This window comes from Stegastes partitus, unplaced genomic scaffold (assembly GCF_000690725.1).
Source record: "Stegastes partitus isolate 25-593 unplaced genomic scaffold, Stegastes_partitus-1.0.2 Scaffold1695, whole genome shotgun sequence".
Classification (NCBI taxonomy): Eukaryota; Metazoa; Chordata; class Actinopteri; family Pomacentridae; genus Stegastes; species Stegastes partitus.
In genome coordinates, this window is record NW_007579426.1 from 71290 (window position 1) to 92149 (window position 20860).

A 20860-nucleotide genomic window follows, 5' to 3' on the forward strand; every position below is an offset into this window, starting at 1 on the left:
ATTCATTCAGTGGTAGGATGGTGTGTCTGTTTTTATTTGTAATGTGTAAAAGGAAGTGTAGTTGTTGCTTTCTTTGTGATGCTGATATTTAGTCTTCTGTCTTTTTGTGCTGCAGAGGCCTTCAGAAGCTCGTACTGAGGAACATGACGTACGGGATGGGAGAAATGTACAGAGGGATTTTCATTGGTGCACAGGTTAAAATCCTGCAGAAGTACATCCCTGAACTCTCCCTGAGCGACGTGCTCAGGTAGACAAATTATGCACAATAATACACATCATACATCATATTAAAGTTATGAATCAGTACAGTTTTGCGTAACTCCGCCTGTTTCCTCTGCAGAGGCCCTGCAGGAGTCCGAGCTCAGGCCCTCGACCGTGACGGAAACCTGGTGGACGACTTTGTGTTTGACGGCGGTGTCGGCGACGTGGCCAGCCGGGTGCTACACGTGAGAAATGCTCCGTCGCCGGCGGCAACCTCCTCCCTCGCCATCGGTGAAATGATTGCGGACGAGGTGGAGAGTCGCTTCAGGCTGTAGAGATCACAGACGAGAAACCAAAAAACAGAAAAACTACCATGTGGAAACTACAACGTTGCATCAAGCTCCCTCGGCATCACCAACACTTTTTTAAAATTATCAAACATCAGGCCTTAATTCAACAGGAGGAGGCGACATAACATCGTCTAATTACATATTTAAGACAGTTTTGACTTCAGCGGTGCTATTTCTGATGCATAACATGTTTACTCCACCACATTTCACAGTGAAACTTGATTTTTATGCACTACATTTCTGTCTAAACATAAAGTACATCACAGGATATTCTGTGTGAAAGTACAACTATGAACTTCAATGACATTTTCATCAGTTTGGGACATTAAAATCAGAATATTGAACCACGCAAACATAATATACTGAATGTGAACTTGCATTTTAAATGAAGCATTCTTGGTCCTGATTTTTATCTTTTATTTTTAAATTGTTCAGCCACTGAGAGCAGTTTGTCATCTCAATATTGTCTAGTTTGACTCCCACAATGCTGGAAATCCATATTTTTGGGGGGAAAAACTTAAGTTTTTAGACAGTATTTAAAAACAAATAGTTTATACAGCCCTTACATTATATCATTAATTATGTTTTGGGGTTTTTTCTCCATGAACTTGGGGATCTCTGGGTAATGAAACTCGTCATGTAATGCACATTTGTCGCTACAAAACGCACAATTATCTAAGAAAGACGGGTTATTCTACAAATTATATCAAGACTAAATAGTTTAGTCTTGTATTTACATTAAGACAAATTTGTGGAGCAACGATTTTTTGTAATTTTTTGCTCTAATTTTCTCTTTTTTTATTGCTTCAGAGGCTTCAATTGTTCAGATAACGTTCCCATAAAATGAGTCTCTTGTTGTTATTTCGTCCCATTTATTGACAGATGAATGTTAAAGTATTTTTTTTCCATAAATATATATTTTTAAATAGAATGCAGTAACATTAGTGCATTGTGCCATATGATTTTTGGACTTGTATGTTCATCTAGTGTAGTAATGCAGATATTTGGCACAACTGCAAATATCCAAAGAGCAGGGAGGAAGGAAATAGTCTGGAAAAAAATCTACTTTAAAATCACTGTTAATGTTTTTAAAGTTGTTTTTTTTTTACACTACAAGTTTTGGTGTAGTTTCAACAGCAGCTGCCTGCAGCAGCTCCGTCTGTTCCTAAGTGGAGCATTTGTACAGTTTGTCCACAAGGAGGCAGAATCAGCAGCAAACATGATGTCTGAGCCCAGTGAAGTGCAAAATATGTAGGAATGACATGCTGAGGGTGAAACCACTTGTCCTTAATGTTTTTACTGATGATGCTTGTACAGTGGCATAAAAATAAAACCGATTTTTTTATGCATAAATGTGGTCTACTTTGTTGAAATATATTGAGTAATGTTTTCAATATTATTCAGATACAACACGAAAGTCAATAAATAAAGGGTTATTGTTTATTTTTTAACTATTAGTACCTTTTTTTTTACTTTTCTCCACTTTCACCAGATTGAATGGTCTTAACTTTAATATTTAAATTAGTTGTGTAAATTTGTATTTTATGTAATATTGTAGCGTATTCACTTTAATATTTAATGGAATTTAGTTAGGTAATTTGTTCAATACAATATTTCATGGTTCTTAACCTTATTTAACTTGGTCTAGTAAATCTGCATTATTAATATTGTTGTTGGGTCTTTATTATTAAGTGTAGTAATTTATTTAGGGTACTGACTATAATAATAATTTAATTTCATGAAATGAATTTATATTTTATGTAATACTGTAGGGTCTTAACCTTAATTATCAACTCAGTCATTTAAATATATACCTTAAACGATATTGCATAGTTTTAATCTCAGTATTTGATTAAATCAGCACATTTACATAATTACTAATATTGTATTTTAATATGTAATTTAATCTGGTGAATTTGTATTCTGTATCATACTGTCGAGTTTTTACTTTAATATTTAAATTAGACAAGTATACATCTGCATAATTAATGGTCTTATTATGAGGGTATTATTATTATTATTTATATATTTTTTAAAATATAGGGTTTTAACCATAACAATAACATTTATCAGGTACATTTGCAAAAAAATATTTAAATTTCATATTAGCATTAATTACATAATATAATTTAAATGTATAGTTTGTATAACATTGTACAGTTTTACCCTTCATTTTTTCAAATAGTCTGGTAAGTTTATGTAATCAACAATATTGTAGGGTCTTTTATTATATTGTAGGGTCCAAACCTTAATATGTAAATTACCCTGGTAAACATGTATTTTATATATTATATTGTAGGGTCTCAGCCTTAATATTTAAATTTGCTGATTAAATTTTCATTTAGATAATATTGTTGGGTCCTAACCTTAATTCTCACATTTGTCAGGCAAATTTAAATAAGTAATAATAATACTGTAGTAATACTGCAGAGACTTAACTTGAATATTAATTATTGATTCCATTTGCATTTTTATTACTACGAAATGTTCTAAACCTGTTTTTGCTGGAAAGCATTTTATAAACAGATGAATTTTGTTTGTTTGTTTTTTAAATGTTACATTGAAAAGGTCTTTCCTATTATTACGGTGTGTGATGTGCTGAGACAGAAGTCCAGCCTTTTTTTTTTTTTTTTTTTCTCCTTCTGTCCAATAAAATGTGAAATTACGCAGCGTGCCTGACAGGACGCGCGGCGCACCGAGCAGCAGCAGCAGCGGCGGCGGCGGTGGCAGCAGCAGCAGCGGCGGCAGACAGGCAGCGGAGTTGGTACGAACATCTTCGACTTCTCAAACCAAAAACACCTCGGCTGCTCCTCAGCTGCTCCGCGCACAGATATGCCTCGGACCGCTCGCTGTTTTTTTGGGAATACTCGCTGGATTTAGCGTGCGATCGCCGCGGAGAAGATGACTAAATGCGAAGCGAGCAGCGCAGGAGAAAGTGTGCCTTGTTTGGAGCCGAACGGGTCGTGTGCCACAACATAGAACTCCGGAGCGCATCGAGGCCAGCAGCAGCCTGTAGCAGCAGCTAGCTCGTCGGGCTAACGCTAGCTCGCTAACGTTACAGGTGTTTAGGCAGCAAATAAACCAAACGTAACTTGTAGCTGTAGTTAGCCGGCGACAAGCTGGGCTCCCAAGTCTTGACTTAACACTGAACTAAACGTGCCTGTTGTAAGCTTTTTAGCAAACGCCAAGTAGCAAGTATCACACTTAGCAACATTGTTATTAGCCGTTAGCTTTTCAGTTAGCCGTCGCTGCCCCGTGTTTACAACAGCAGCAGCAGCGGGGCTAGCCACATTAGCATTCAAGCTAACGAGTTAACTTTATTGCTACATGTGCTTATTTTCTTTTGTAGCTCATTTTTCGCTGTTTAACCCGACTCGAGTCCACTGTGGTTTGTTGTTACTCGTCACATTTGCAAGCGAGCCGGTTTGACTTTTTTTATTTTCCACCGTGCCTGCCCTGGACTGACCCACCCATAAGGACTATCTATCCGGGGCCGATGCTGACAGTTCAGCCCGGATCACGGCAACGCCAGGAGCCGCTACAGCAATGCAGCCCCAGCAGATATACGACTTTTCGAGTGACGAGAACAGTCACAAATGGAGAGGCCTCTTCGTGCAAGCTTTACGAAAGGTATCCCTACGATTGCTACACTCTTTTAACCCTCATTAAAAACCTCTTCCAATACACCCTTTCCCATACTGACATGCTAGGTTTCATCTGTATGTGTGCCTTAGGTTGCACAGAAAGTTGTTGACAAGTTGCCAGTTTAGTCTGATCTGCAGCCAAAACCACAAACTATTCATATTAATATGAAATCGAACGGTTAAAAGCAACCGAAATCTTTGCAGGATTTATCTGTTACATGTCCCTGCTAGATTGAATTAACTCAAAGAAGTATGGATGTGTTGTCGATCCCAAGTCATTGCTGCAGATTATTTTTTTTTGAGCAATTGAAACTGCTGTCTTTATCCTCTGCGGCTGTTCACATGTCTGAAGTATGTTTTTTTTCAATAAGACTGTTACCCAAGTTCCCCATAATGACTTTTTCCCACAGTGAATTTGAAGAAGTTGTTGATTTTTCATCCGTTTCTACAGTAATTTGATCCCTGGGTTGCGTGTCTTAGTTTGAAGGGGAGTGCTCACAGCTTGCAGGGTGCAGGTTGAATACCAGGGAAGCATCATGTCAGATGTGTGCTGCTGCCAACCTCTTCTATTTGTTCCTCATTCTGCCTAACAGTAAAGATGCCTCATTCTTGCCGAGCAGAAGACCGCCTGCAGCTGTTTTTTTGATGCTTGCATGTCAGATTTCTCTCCTTTTTTTTTTCCACGAAATGCAACTGCATTCTCACGAAGATTAGTTGAAACTGTCGAGATGGGAAACGTTTTAATGTTAATGTCCTTGGTCAGCAGGACTGACCTGTATCAGTTCCTTTTTGACTGTCCCTCTCTTTCCCTTTTCTTGCATCATCTCGGCTATTCCCTGTCATCACCAGGTTTATTTTCTGTTTTCTGAACCTCCCCCCTCCGTACATCTGTCGGTTTTTCTCCTCAAACTTGCAAAGTCATGACAGCGCGTTGCTGACTCCGAATGAAAACACAAAGTTATCGCCGCTCTGTATGTCTCGCTGTCAACTGTTTGCACTGCTCTTCTGTTAGGTTACAGGCGAAGCCAAATTGTTTAGAAGCTGGAAGGTGCACAGAGCTCTCTCTTCCTTTGAAATGGGTCTGCGTGTAAACCTACAAGGTCCTGTCGAGACCTACTCGTGAATTTTCCTCTTCTGATGTGGTTGTAGCTTAAAAGAGTCGCTCACTGGTTGACAGCGGCGGAAAACACATTTCTCAGTTTCCATATTGGTTGGAAAGATGCAAGTGTATTACTTCAGGACGGCAAAACAAACTGTGTTGCTGACTTTGGTGGAGTTGGAGGTGGTTTGAGGTTCACCCGAACTGCAGCAAGGGCTTCTGGTCTGCATCTCATCTCACCCGCTAGTTGTTGGTGTTTCTTTATGTGCACTGCATGAGTTCCAAATTAAAACTCACCCTCTGACAAAAACAACACACTGACAAACGTCAAGCTATCACTGTTTATTTGATCTGTCAGCTGTTTTCAAACTCAAGACGAAGACTTGACAAGAACTAAGACCACATACTTCTACTTTTATATTATTCGGTGCTACAGCAGAAACTTCACAGCATGTGGACTTTTTTGGAAAGAGACATTGTTGGAAATACTGACATATTTGTGTTCCTAAAATAGATTGAAGTATTGCAGAACAAGTTTATTCTCACAGCATGAAAGATGTAGGACTGCTCTTCATAATATATTTCTTTTTTTTTAAGTTTTTGTGCTGTGTGCTTTGAAGAATGTAGGTAATCAGATGCCAGAGCATGTACAAAATCAGTTTTCTTACCATTTTTATGCAAATTCTAACTAACATAGTCTTGTTTTAGGGCGGCTGTGGCTCAGGTGGTAGAACGGTTGTCCTCTGATCGTAAGGCTGGTGGTTCAATCCCCCGCCCCTCCACAGTTAAAGTGTCCTTGGCCAAGACACTGAACCTGAAGTTGCTCCCAGTGGCAGGCAGCATGGCGGCTCTGTCACCATTGGTGTATGAATGTGTGTGTGAATGAGAAACACATTGTACAGCGCTTTGGATAAAAGCACTATGTAAGTGCAGACCATTTACCATTTGTTTTAAGTGACTTTTTTTATTTCTAGATTTGTTTTTGGGCATTTTTGTGCCTTGATTGACAGAGATAGTGGAGACGGGCAGGAAATACAAGGGATAAGCACAGGAAAAGACTTGCAGCCGGTTAGGATTCAAACCAGAGACTTGCCATTCGGCATCATCGCACATGTGGCATGCACTGGAACCACTCGGCGATCCGGTAGCCCTTTGTGTAAAGCTTTTTATTTGGCTGTAGATTACAAAAAATTTAAAAATCAGTACTTTCTGTATTTCATCAGTAAGCCCTGAACCTATTAGGGCAGGAATTTGATCAAATATTGTCCCCACATATGCTTTAATATGTGAATTTCAGCAGCACTGTGGCTTCAGAGGTAACCAGCCATGGATTTAGCCCTGTAGCAACATGGCGTTTATAAATAACACAGCTCTATAATTGTCAGGTGTCCATATTACAGTAGAAATGGTGCGATGAATCAGGTGAAACCGAGAAAGCAGGTGGCGGGACATGGTGCCACAGTTTCATTGTCTCAACTTGCTGCACAACTGCCCGGAGGGAAAGCCTGTCAGAGACTGACGTAAGAGAGGTTTGTTATGGTTTTGACAGACTGTGACTCGCTGTTTTTCACAGCTGTTCTCCGGGGGAGGGGGGGGTTTCCTTGTCAGTAAAGAGCCACGGTGAATGACACCATCCCCGAGAATGATTTAGATTGTTTTCTTTAGAGGCACGATTACAGAAAACCGGCCGATACCTAACTCTGTGATCAACCGGGGAGGTAGTTTTAGGAAGTGTCACCTCCAGGTGGTGGCTGATCACTGGTAGAAGTACCTCATAAATGAGACAACCTATATTTACTGGCATTGCTCAGATTACTGAGACATGTGATGGATGAACCTTCAGTTAACGTCCGGGGAAAATTTGTTGCCAACTATTTTGCTAATAATGTAAGTTGTTTATCAAGCACAAAAGCCACACAGCTTCTCAAATGGGAGATTTTTTCGGTTTTACATCATAGTAAATGGAATATTTTTGTAATATTTGGCTGTTGGCCAGATAGAAAAAGCCATTTGAAGTCTCACAAATCATTAACTGAAAAAAATTATGAACAGATTTCAGTCATAAAAGTATTTGTCAGTTGCATCCGTAGATTATAGTTCTTAAGTAAAGGAATCTCTTTACTTTTAAATGCAAACCTAATTAGGAGCTTGGTGAAAGTGTGAACTACCTCCTTTAAGTTTAAATCTTCCTAAAGCATTTTGGTTTTGGGGATAAGAAACCGAATATGTATTGCCTTTGACCTTTGCTGCATCTGTTTTAATTTCTCCACTATTGCTACCTAAAAAAAAGAAAAGATGTTTTATTGTTGATTGACTGCCTGTGGCGACAATGAAGACTATTTTTATGCAAAAGGTTAACGCATTCAGCTCAACTTTCCAGTCCCTTGCGTCCACATGCAGCCCCGTGTGTGTGTGTGTTTCTGTCTGCGTCGTCGATGTTCACAATGATATTTCACCACGGACGAGTCTTCTTGCTGCGTCCGGCTATTCCTGATCGCTGCGGCTCGTGCCTGATGCTATGCAAGAGCGTCATTTCACCACCGACATGCTGGTGTTAATAATAACTGTGCATTCCCCAGGTCTGCTGTTTCGCTGGCATTGAGAGCTTCGCCGGCTACGGTTTCATTCCATTGCCATGTTGAGTTAGCGCAGTTTGGTGCTGCTGAGTTCACGAGGCTTCGCTCCGTGAGAAACGGGCCAACGCTCAAAGCTGAGATTGGTCCGGTTACAAGCCTGCTTTGAGTTTGTGTGCGCTGCCTCTTTAATCCTCCCAACCTGAGCGTTCTGACAGGGTGACTTCACTCTGAGCCAAAGCAGAGGTAGTTGTTTTATTTTAGTCAGATGTTTCTGTTGCCACTTTTACCCAGACTAGACAGAGCTGTTGTCACTTCAGAGTCAGACAGATTTATTTGCAAGCCTCCACTCCAGTCAGTTTATGACAACTTGCACCAATCAGCCACAACATTTAAACCACTGACAGGTGACGTAAATAAGGTTGAATATCTTAATGCAGTGGCACCAGTCAAGAGTTGGGATAAGTTAGGCCACAAGTGAACAGTCAGTTCTTAAAGTTGACATGTTGGAGGCAGGAAAATGACCCAGAGTAAGGATCTAACGGACTTTGAGAGGGACCAAACTGTGACGACTAAATCAAAGCATCTCCAAAACAACCGCACTTGTGGGGTGTTCCCAGTTTGCAGTGGTTAGTTCTCGGGATGCAAATTTTTAATAATGTCCTTAACCTGTAGTTTACAGCTTTAACAATCAACAGGCAGTTTTTCAATAACACAAAATGAACCCAGTAGACGTCATTATATGTCCTGATTGTGGTCATGTGACGTGCTGCCGGGGTGGTGGGTCATGTGATATAGGCCTCTCAACTTGCACTATAAATTAGCCCCTAGCTTGAAGCGATGTTAAATTAGTGCGGTTCTGTTTGACTTTTAGTATAAAAGCTCTGGCCGGTTAATATTTACCAACACAGGCCACTTTCTCCTTGTTGTACTTTACTAGCTAAACTCCCACAATGCTCTCTTCTTGCCAACACGGAACTGATGGAAGTCTGAGCGACTGCCACCCCAGATCGCGATGAAACATTTAGAGGCTCCACCTGGTGGAACAACCTGGTATGACAACTAATGTACAATACATTTTCTGCTTTTGTCAGTTAATAGATTTGAAAGCAGTTAAATTGTTAATTGCAAGTAATAGATAAATGATTAGTCATCACCTCTAGTTAGTACTTTTTAAAAAGTAGTCCAAAGACATACTGCGGTTGAGGCACAATCGCTTAGAAGAGCTACTGAAGCACGAATTGTTGAAAACTTTGACGCTAGCTATGATAGAAAGGTGTCAAAACTGTGTAGCAGCTTGCTGAATATGGAGCTGTGTGGCTTTCCACTGCTGAAAATGCCAACAATGAACAGTGTGTTTGAACTGGTTGAGGAGCAACAGAAGACGGTAGCCTCATCTGATGAATCAGGTTTTCTTTTATGCTGCGTGGACGGTTTCTGTCATGTACGCATTCACAAGGGTATGCATGACGGAAATTTCATCATCTACCCAAATCTGTAAGGCTACTACACGGATGACAGGAAGTGTTTGGTATGAGGAGAATCTCGGCTATTCACACCTTTTTTTAAGAATTCATCATTAGCAGGGTTGTAATTGAAGGAATTGCTGCCGGACTTCGGGGAGCTTTGTTTGTTCCTGCTTTACGTGTACGGAGATCATACACAGTAGGAAGTCCTAATTTCTCTTGAGGTATTGTGCTATGTTTACACAGCGTGCTCGCTACACCTCAGGAGTAATCACTGATGCAGTACTACGGTGCAATTTGTGATTAGCTGCTGTTTCCTCATGTGTTTTTCTTTGTTTGATATGAGGGGAAATGCCACGTAGCGGACCAGTGCAGCCTTAGTTGTAATATGAATAGTGCTGCATTCACGACCACAGTTAGCTTATCTGCTTGCTGTCACGTACATGGAAAGTATGACCTGACAGCAGAGTGCACTATGGTAGCAGGTAGACGGAGGAAGTGTGATGGTCTGAGCAAGATTTTGCCATGAAACCTCAGGTCTCGACCCTGATGTGGGTGTTGCTTTTACCAAAACACTTCAACGTCATGGCAGCTTTGTTCCTTGATGGCCTCTTTTCGCACGATAATGTTCCCTGCCACACTGCAAACATTAATCAGGAATCCTTAGAGGAACTCGACCAAGAGTTCAAGGTGTTGACTCTGCTTCCAAACTGGAAAAACAAGCCAGTTCAATGAAGGCCCCACTGCGATACTTCCAGTACTGAAAGATTCTGCTGCTTGTTTCTCAGACACGGAGGAAACCAACAGACGAGGTGGTTCTTTTGGTTGTGGCTAATTAGTTCAGATTGCTGTATTTGTCTTTTCTTTTTTCACATCTTACACCTTGACGGTTAAGAGTCAGGGGTTTTGTTTTTTTTTGTGGTAAATGAAAGTGAAATAGAGGCAGGATGTGACACACAAACACATGCAGTTGAATCAGTCAGCTGTAACCACGTATGTTTCTGTGAAACCTGTAAACGCGCCTCTTTGTGCATTGTTGTCATAGAAAGCTGCTCTAACGTTTCCCACAGGCGCTTCCAGATAAGATCTCATTTGCACTTGTTTATCTTTTATTTGGTGTGGTAGATTTTTTTTTAAATTTTAAATCCAGAGGTGCCAAAGATCTTGAAAATGTAAAGTGAAATATTAACTCCTTGACAAAATGAGATTTACAAGAATCTTGCTCAGAAACCAGTCTGGCCATGTCTTATTCGTTTTATTTATGTGCCAATTTGTGTTTATCACCTTACCTCCACCTTTTATGTGTCTCATGTTTGACTTGTCATCAAGCTGGCTAAAGAAACTTTGATTTTAGAAGTTCACTTTAGGTCTTTGGTGACCTAAAGTGACACTGCTGAGTGCTTATTTGGCAGCATTAAATACCGAAAGACATTAGATTTTACATCTGTGTTTGTCTTATTAAAATTGTAGCCTGCAGTTTATTTGGCTTTCCTGCAGTTTTGGATATTTTGTGAAGGTATTTTGTATGTATGTAGTTTTAAACTAAGCTCTGACCACTGTACATCTGCAAATCAGGTGTCTACAGCAGCATGTACGGGTTCTTCTGCTTTGTTTCTTTCGGTATTTTAGCCCTTTATTCCCAAAAATTGGGAATAAAGGGCAAATGAGGGGATACGAAGATGAGGATTTTATAAAGCAACAGAGGTCTTTGGCCGGAGCACCCCTATTCTCATATATTTTTCATTTTATCACAGTTGGAAGGCATGCAAGGACAAAGGTTGAGAATAAACAAGGTTCAAAGACTGTTTACTCAGTCGGCCTGCAATAATTTATACGTTGATAATCGTAGACGTCATATTTCAAACACCAGTGCCAGACATTCCTTAGTTTCAGCTTCTTGTGCGTGGGGATTTGCTGCTTGCCTTATGCAATGGTAAACTGAATTTTTGTGAGTTGTTAGCTGGGCAAAGCAAGCAATTTGGATGGGTTTTGGGAATTTTTAATTCCCCCTCTAACCCCTGTGGTGTTTTCTTGCTTCTGTTACATTTTTGTTTACTAGTAAAAATCCTGCACCTTTATGAAAACATAGCTAGAAGTAGACTGAAGGCAAAAACGCCTTCTGTGCAGCATAAACAAGTTTTATACAAAAGCAAAGTGTTTATTTTACAATAACTGGAAAAAAAAACTGGAATCAGCATGTGCAACATTTTTCAAAATGCCCACAGGGGTTAGTAATACTGGGGAAAAACGGTAGCTCTACATACTAGAGATAATTTACTACTGACACTGCAAGTTTGTGTCCCTACATGTCTTCGATGTGCTCTGTTTGAACACAGCCTGCAGTTCAGCTGAAAAATACCAGAATTGTTGTCACTTGACTGCAGGTCGCTGCTGCATCAGTCATGTCTTGTTGGCTGCACCGAGGAGGGTGGAATCTTTAGGTTTTTACAGGATCGAGTGCAAGTAGTATAGTTTTTGACACATTTTGAAATGAGATGTGTAGAACAAGAGATTTTACTGAAATATCTCAATTCTAAACTTAGAGTTTGTCACATTTTCCAATGGAGCCACATGTCACACACGGGTAGTTGAAGGACTGTCGAAAAGTTGAAAATCTGATGACTTTAACTGATTTTTAGAATTTTTTAGAGCTTTTTTTTATCCCAGGATAGCATCCCTTTAAACCCATCAGTGTTTCGAAACAATTAACAAATATCTAAAATGCTGTTGAATAATTTTCTGAAGTTTTCTGCAGTTTAGCCAAAATGTCCCTGAATTTTTGTCCCGACTGTTGGTTCGCTAATCACTTCACAGTAACACCAAGAAAGACATAATTGTTTTTTTTATTTCTACAGAATGTGGTTAGTGCAAACAATTTTTATTCATTTTTATTTTTTTTATCTAGACCTGTGGAATAAAGTGATTTTTGTTGAAATATCATAATTTGAAGCTGAGATTTGGTCAAGTTGGGGCTGTTGCCTCGCAGCAAGAAGGTCGCCGGTTCGCGTCCTGGTGAGGACACCCAGGATCTTTCTGTGTGGAGTCTCCATGTTCTCCCCGTACAGCGTGGGTTCTCTCCGGGTTCTCCAGCTTCCTCCCACACAGTCCAAAAACATGTTGAGGTTAATTGGTGATTCTAAATTGTCCGTAGGTGTGAATGTGAGTGTCCTTGGTTGTCTGTCTCTAAGTGTAGCCCTGTGATAGACTGGTGACCTGTCCAGGGTGTCCCCTGCCTTCACCCTGAGTCAGCTGGGATAGACTCCAGCCCCCCACGACCCCAGTGAGGATGAAGCGGTGTATAGATAATGGATGGATGGATTTGGTCAAGTTTTCCCATGAAGCATCAAGTCACAGACTAATAGTTCAAGGATCATTGGAAAGTTGAAAATCTGACTGTTCTTTGTGTTTGCACAGTTTCTGGCTCTGATAAATGGCTTTTTTTTTCTTTTTTTTTTTTTTAAATAATAACACGCCTTTCAAATTTGCTGGTGGGTTTTGAGGTTGAGAAGTTTAATCACTAGCACGAAGTCATTTATATCCCCTTAGAAAGCTGAAGGCGAAAGTCTAAGGTTTAGCGAGTGGCATCATGATTTGCAGGTAGCTGCTGCTTGACTGCTCATGTGAACTTCGTGCACACTGATGCATTTATCTCGATTGCAGCGAAACAGCAGAAAGCAGAAGCAATGCATTTGCAAGTTGGGTGAAAAGTAAAGCGCTAAAAGATGTGAGTGACATAATCTGCACCTCGTTGATCTCGTGCAGCAGCGGTTTTCTTCATCTCCGGGATGAGCTCGTGTGTTGATGACAGGATGTTCCTGGTAACAGGTTGTGTTTCCTGAGCAGCAGCCTCAGGCCGTGCACAGAGAAAAGATTGGGCTGATTAAAACGCAGGTTCTCCACACTTCCCAGAATATCGAATCAGGTCTTGGAGCATCAGCTTGTCCTCAGACGGGTTCACATGCAGAATGAGTGGATGGATGTAGGCGGGCAGGGGTCACTGGGTCAGGTCAGACGGGGGTCAAAGCGAGGCCACGTGCTCTTAGATGCTCCAGCCATTATCTTAATGATGTAAATGTGAGGGGGTGTTGCGAAATGTCACAAGAGGAATGTGTTTATAGTGAGTTTTTGTTTACTTATTGAGCTCCCATCTGCTTGTTTATCCTAAAAATCTCTACTTTTGTCTCTTTGTCTTTGTGTGTCTGCTCCATGCATCATGTGTGTGTCTTTTTTTAATGCCTGTTGTCTCAGAGTTGATCTCTGCCCTATGGTTCCCCAGACAGTCTGGTTGTAATGGCAGATGATGTCATAGCATGAATCACAAACAGTGACACATGCTCGGGTATAATAACAAGCCCCACACCCACCTCTACACAACACACACACACACACACACGTACACACACTAGCCACATTACCTGCAACCTGAGCCTGATGCAGCCCCATATACACAGCCAGGAGAATAATCAATTGAATTAGAAATGTTAACCCTGTATTAACACCGTGCTGCCTCTATTATTACCTCCAGCCTTTCTGTTCTGCTGCTGTCGGCACACACACACACACACACACACACACACACACACACAACACCTGATCACAGTGTGCGTTACAGTTGAGATGCGCACACAGATGATGAAACAGGATGCAAGCTGATTTAAAAAGCTGCCTGTGTGCTAGTGACCTGCATCTCTTTGTCCCTCGGTGTAGCCGCACATCAAGTCATTGCACAGATTTGAACTATTAAGGCAGAATTTGACAGTTTTGTCGACTAACGTTTTCTCCTGATGTGAAATGTCTGCTTTGAATATTTGGTACTTTTCCACTTGAACCGTCAGATTCTCTTTCTTTTCTTGGCCTTAACTTTCTCTTGTACGCTGCACAGCCTGCTCCATTGTTTTGATGTCAGATCTAATTTTCTCTGTGGGTTGAGGCAGACCACGTCACAATGTTGCGTTTAAGGCGCTGTGCCAGCACACAGCAGGAACTGACTGTTATATTTATGTAATGTTTGTCATCTCATGACCTGGCTCTCTACAGAGGTTTGACAAAAATGGTTTTATAAATGTACTTCCTGCATTTTTGCCACAAATGGAGACACCTATGTAGGTTAAAAGCATGTTTTTATTAGGGATTGATGATTATTAGTAATCAGGGAGACTGATTAAGTCATAGTGTAAAAATTTAGACTAACTTGCTGAACTGCATTTGTTCACTGATGTTTTACATTTGTCTAATTAGATGATTCTTCACATGTAACCAATCAGACAGTCCTGCAGGTGGGACATTGCTTTAGACCACAGAGTGATGATTATCTGGAGTCAGTTAAAAAAGCTAATGATACAGATACAGGCCGGTAATTGGCTCATCCCTGCTGTGGGTACAACAACAACCCTAACATTAAGCTAATTTCTCAGACAATGCTTAACCTAAATGAATACATTTCACGCAGTTTGGACAGTTTTATTTTAAGTGTTAGCTTGTCTAAATATACATTGCTGTTTAAGTGACAGAGAATTTAGTATTTACGAAGAACCCTGTTGATATTTTGCTTTTCAGTTATTCAGTTTTTTCTGTTTATATGTCAGAAAGTTGTCGTTACAAAAATTGGGGAAAAAAACTTGGAATCAGCATGTTCAATATTCATCCAGATACCCACAGCTGTTTTATCTACGCTGGGGAAAAAAGTGGTGACTCTACTTATTAAAGATATTGTACTGCTTTATTTTTTTTCTTCTTTCTGCTCTGTGCAAACACAGCCTGCAGTTCAGCCGAATAGTCCCTGAATTTTTGCCATGTGACTGTTTGTCACACTTTTTTTTTGTTTTATTTAGTTTTTTTATTTCAGGATCTGGTGCAGGTGATTTGTGTTTGGTACAATTCAAAATAATACATGTAAAATAAGTGAGTTTGCTAAAATATCAGGATTTTTTTGTTTAGTTTTCTGATGGAACAGCACATTTCACATGATTAGTTCAAGGATCATCAGAAAAATCAAAAAATCCAATGATGTTTAATGTCTTTTTGTCTCCGATAAATGTTGTAAATAACATGTCTGTCAAACTTACCAGTGGGTTTAAGGGGGAAAACAAATAAAAGATACTAAACATATTGTTGGATAATAATTATTAACTAGCTGACCACTAGTTTAATGCTAATTCTTCCATTAAAATCCTTCCATTAACTAGTAAATTTGGCATTTTATTGGGTTGTTTCTGAAAAGCCTCTGCGCTCTGTGTGGTCTCCTTTTGGAAAATTGTTGACAGACATGGATCGTCTTATGCTGCTGCAGGGCACTGAGGATAAACCAGCGCTACTATATATTTTCTGCCGGTGGTTTTTTGTCTGTGTGTGAATCCTGGTTTTGGCTGGCCTCCAGTCGGTGTGTAGCGTGAGCCTGCTGCTGCTGCCGCCTCCTCCTCCTCCTCCTCCTCGTACATGCACATCAATACCTCTCAGTCTGCTGCTATGATCTGCCCTCCCCAGGGGCTTCGCTCTGTGTGGGCAGAGAACAAGGCAGGACGGTGGGGGGGCGGAGGTGGAGGTGGAGGAGTGAAAGTGAGAGTGAGCCAGCGCTGGGACTTCCTGTACGCCAGCCTTTCCCTTCGTAATGGAGCTGACCCATGAAACTGAACACCTTAACATGGCACAGGAGGACGAGCACGAAGGCTGACACACTGTACGGCGGAGATACTTTTCATTTTAATGTCTTTGCCGACATGTAGCAGGAGGGTGGGAATTACTACAACTTGTCATTGGCGTTACTCTCTAGAGTAGCTTTGAGTAATTGACTGTTTCATCTATAAATGTAAATTTAGAGAAACGCCGCAACTGCCTTTAGCTTAAGGTGACATCTAGAAACTGTCTTGGATAGCAGGTCAAAACCCTTCCATGATAAATTTAAGATTGGGAGCCAGTGATGGTACAAGTGTATCTGAAAAACATTGGGCAAAAGTTTAATATTTTCCACCAGTTATTTAAATAAAGATTTAATATAGTCGGGACTGAACTAGACCGATATACATACGTATGTATACTGTTTGAACTGTAATATTCTAATAATTTTAAACACTAGATGTCTGGTTTTGTTCAGCTACAAGCCATAATCATCAAAATTAAAGAAAAAAAGGGGCTTTAAATATTTCACTTCACATCTAATGTGTTGAGAATATAGAAAATTTTCACTTTCCTACATAACTGAAGGAAAACGTTAAAATTTTTCACAGTGTTTTAATTTATGAGACACACTTGTACATATATGAGAGACTAAGTTAAAGCAATCTGTCCTCTATCAGAGAATCTGCCTTCTAATGGGGCTGCCAATATTATTGATTAATCTGCTGATCATTTGCAGTCATTTATTATTTGAGACTCTTTTTTTGTGTCAAAGTATGTTTTCAGATAACCGTCCTGCTGTTGTTACTTTGCTCTCATGCGTGAAGTAATTCACTTACTTAAAGAATAAAAGAATCACTTTTCATATCGTTATTTGTTAATTTATTAATAGCTTCTCATTTTATATTCTAGTAAATTAGACAAAGTGATGAGATGTATATTGGAATCATAACATAAACCATATGGTTACCAGAACTGAAACAATTCGTTATTCAGTGAGTTGAACAATTTCAGCAATTTATTGAGTTATCTTGTTTATGACATGAATAATTGGCAAATCATTTATAAAATTATCGTCGGTTGCAACAAGGGTTGGCCAATGTCGCTGAAAAATTTGGCACGAATGTAAAATACAGTAGAAATGATTTACTGTCGCTATACAAATGCACGACCAAATTGGAAATACTTCTCTTTAAGTGTGAGACATTTCAGACATCCAACATTACAACATTCCTTCTAGTAAGACAAATGTATAATTGCACAGTGGAAAATATATGTAATGCACGTTAGATAATGAATATTACACAGTGAGTAAGTGTCATAACGTTGCACAATGCAAAATGTTGCATTTCAGTTGATATTGATAATTGCAATTTTTTATTTTTTTATTGAAAAGGAGGAAAAAAGGTTTATTTTGAATTTGAAACACCTGACTTTGAATTGAATCACTTTGGTATATTTATCAGTTTAGTTGGGGGTGATCTGTAGGCAGTATTTTTCTATTGATGATGGTACATATAGCTAATGAACGAGGTCTAGTTGTGACCCTAACTGTCATAAAATTAATAAATATTGCACACCCTGTTCACAGTAATATGGACCAGAACAGTAGCAAAGCCTCACGTGAGGTATAAGATAAATATCTGATAAATGATTTAAACAGTTAATAGATTGTAGTTATTATCAGTTAGATACTGTGTTAATTGACTCAAATGTTTCAGCACTAGAAATGTCTTTTTGTCCACCAGAAAGCACATTTTTCCGTGCATTTAGACGATAACCACTGAATCTGTGGTGAACCTGTTGTCTTGAAGTGTGCTCCGGTTTGTACAAATGTGACGTAGTACAAAGGAAAACTTCTTTTTTTTTTTTTCCCCTACCTCAAGAAAACCAGCACTTCTTGTCGCTGATGTTTTGACCTCAGGCTTTTCACATTCAGGAGTTCCCCTGCTATTTTTCCACTCGATCACTTTCACTTTGCTCACGCTCTACTTCAGACTCCGCCGCCAACTATATTAGACCGCGTTACGTCCATCAGCCATTAGGGTCGAGTTGCAGCGGGACTGTAAATACACTGAGCCGCCGTCGTACCTGCACACGGGCCCGCTCTGCTTTCACTCCTGCATTTAGACGTTGATTCACTGAGAGGAGCTGACTCGTAGGATATTTCCAATTCGGTCCAGAGATTCAATCAAAGTGAATCAGTGTGTTTTCAAGGGATGTGCGGTGATTGCGGGATGTCATCTGGCAGCGTGGATAAAAATGGACAGTTTTGTTTGAAAATCTTGGATAAAGATACACATGGCACATTTTACATGTCAGCTAAAGTAGTTTTTGTACACTTAAAAAGCGGTTTAATTTAATTCTGGTCCTCCTAATGCGCTGTCCCATTATTAGTAGGAGTAGGTAGAATAACGTTTTGATATCACGACGGGAGAGACCCAAGGTTTTCTGAAGTTAGGTGGAAAGAAATCGTGCACATATCTGCGTTGGCGGTGTTTTTATTGTTTATTAGTCTGTCAATTATTTTCTCATTTAATCAGTTACTTGCTTGTTCTATAAAATGACTGATAGTGGTGAAGAATTTTGGTCAGTGTTTCCCCAAATCCTATATAGTCTCTTTAAGTGTCTTAATTTGTCTACAACCCAACTATACTAATTTACTGTCATAGAGGAGTGACGAAACCAGAATATATTGAACTTTGTGAAGCTGAAATCAGAAAGTTTTTCATTGAAGATCAAAATATTTGACAGTTAATTTAATAGTTGTAAACAAATCGATTAATTGTCGCAGGTCTAGTGGCAACTAACAATTATATTCATTGTTGATTAATTTGTTAGTTCTTTTTTCTTGATGAATTCATTACTTGTTTCTTCTACAAGGTGTTAAAAAATTGTTTCCCAAAGCCAAAGATGACGTCTTTAAATGTGAATGTTTTCTGAAACTCAGAGATTCATTCTGCTTTGACAGCAACGTTAAGAAACAAAAAAATAATATCTTTCAGAAGTTGGAATTAGATAATTTTTACTTTTTTCATTCATCTGAAAGTACTCAAAGCAAAACCAAATGGATCAGTCAAACCAAAATCACTCAAAAAATAGCTGGTGGATAATTTTTTCGTTGACAACTAATCGATTAATGGTTGCAGTTGTAGCAGCAACTATCAATTATTTTTATTGTCGCTGAATCTGACGAATATTTTCTTGATTAACTGAAGTTTTTTGTTTGGTGCCAGCAAATGGTAAAATATGTTGATTTGTATTTCCTAAAGCCCAAAATGATGATTTCCGATTGATTTAATAGTTGGTAACTAATCAATTAATTGTATTTCTGATCTGCAAAAAATAAATAAAAAGTCGACATATTTGATACCAGCAAAAATCCAATATTGTATTTCCTGATAAGGATTTAGAGCTGCCACTAATGATGGCTGTTTTTGGTAATGATTAGCCTGCTGATAATTAATATATTGTTTGGTCTATAGATGTATAACTAGCATATTTTAAATGTCTATTTTTTTTAAAATTCCTCAACGTATTCTGTTCGTTATCCTAAAAAAATAACAAGAAAAATACTAAATATTCACACCAAAGATATTGGACCTACTGAATTTTTCTTCATTTTTAGCAGAAAAATAACTTAAACGAGCTAACACTAATCTGAATGTGTTTTTTATTAATTGCTTCAGCTCTAAAACAACACTTTCTCGTAGCAGCAGCTCAGTTATTTGCTTCTTTTGCTGTGTCACACTTTGTGCTCGAATTCACTTTTCCGTTCCATGTTTTTATTCAAATGACTTTCAATTTTGTGTATTTTTGTTGCTCAGCCTCCCGTCCTGACATTGTTGGAGATAGACGACACTTGTTGGATCTGGGCCTCTCAGAAACGGGCCAACTATTCTGTGAATGGAGTCGAGGGAAACCCCCGTAGTTTCAGTGCGGTGACTCACAGCTCCTGGTGTCCTGTGGAATTTGGTCAAGTGCCTATTTGCGGTCGAAAGGATCTATCTCATAACCTACTTCTGCTTTGATATATATTTTTTCCAAGTGGAGTTTATGCTTGTGGCTTATTTATAACTTTTCGGTCTTGTGAGCGTGCATCAAAACAGAAATGACGTACAGAAACAAAACGAGGCCAAGCTGCGGCTTCACATTTTCCAGCTCCTCTTGTTTTAAAACGCACTGTTAATGAATCAAAGCAGATCTGGGGTCTTTTACATCCCCCCCCCCTCCACCCTCCAAGAGACACTTTCACCCTCCTCCTTTTTTTTTTCTCCGATTGTTGTTCTATCTCAAAACAAATGAACTCAAACTTGAGACTTGAGGGGACATCCTGCTCGTCGCTGCATCTCTGTTCAGTCAGAGAACAAGAATGCACGAAGCCCGGTCTGCGTTGACCTTTTAACTTTCCTCTCACATTCCTCAATCCGGGGGCAATGTTTTGTCATCATAGCGCTCCACTTTACTATATGCCAGGGTAATTCCATCAGTAGCATGTGAACAGGCAGGGCTTTTGTGAGTCGAGAGTAAATGTGAGGCTCTCTTTTCTATCCACCTCTCTCCTCGTGTTCTCTCCCACAGCTTTTTTTTTTCCTCTCTCTCTCTCTCTCTCTCTCTCTCTCTTCCTCCCCCTCTAAGGCTGCTTTGGGTGCTATAATAGTATCTCAACTGACAGCATTCCTGCGAGAGGGCACGGCCCGAATGACGACAACTTTTTGGGAGGCTGGAGGGTAGTCGGGGGGTGTTCTTCTCTTTCCACTTGCAGACCTGATGCAGCCACACCTTCCCCGCTGTCTGCACCTACAAACCACACCTTCTGTCAGGCTGGTTCCACCCTCAGGACTCCCACTGCTGAGCAAACCTGGCTGCTGACTTCATAAATCAGCAGAAGAAAGCTTTAAATAGTTTTTTTTTT

At 39.7% G+C, this 20860-nt stretch overlaps 2 protein-coding genes across 2 annotated transcripts in view; both read left to right on the forward strand.

The window, feature by feature from the left end:
• Window positions 1-1672, forward strand: part of l2hgdh (L-2-hydroxyglutarate dehydrogenase) — a 10351-nt gene extending 8679 nt beyond the window's left edge. Inside the window, exons 9-10 of the mRNA XM_008301657.1 lie at window positions 116-247; window positions 341-1672. Coding sequence (XP_008299879.1) covers window positions 116-247; window positions 341-536 — 328 coding nt within the window. The 3' untranslated portion in view covers window positions 537-1672. The remainder of the gene's footprint in view (window positions 1-115; window positions 248-340) is intronic.
• A 1602-nt stretch (window positions 1673-3274) lies between these two features.
• sos2 (son of sevenless homolog 2 (Drosophila)) overlaps window positions 3275-20860 on the forward strand; it is a 50768-nt gene continuing 33182 nt past the window's right edge. The window contains exon 1 of the mRNA XM_008301658.1: window positions 3275-4181. Within this exon, the coding sequence (XP_008299880.1) occupies window positions 4098-4181 (84 nt within the window). The 5' untranslated portion in view covers window positions 3275-4097. The remainder of the gene's footprint in view (window positions 4182-20860) is intronic.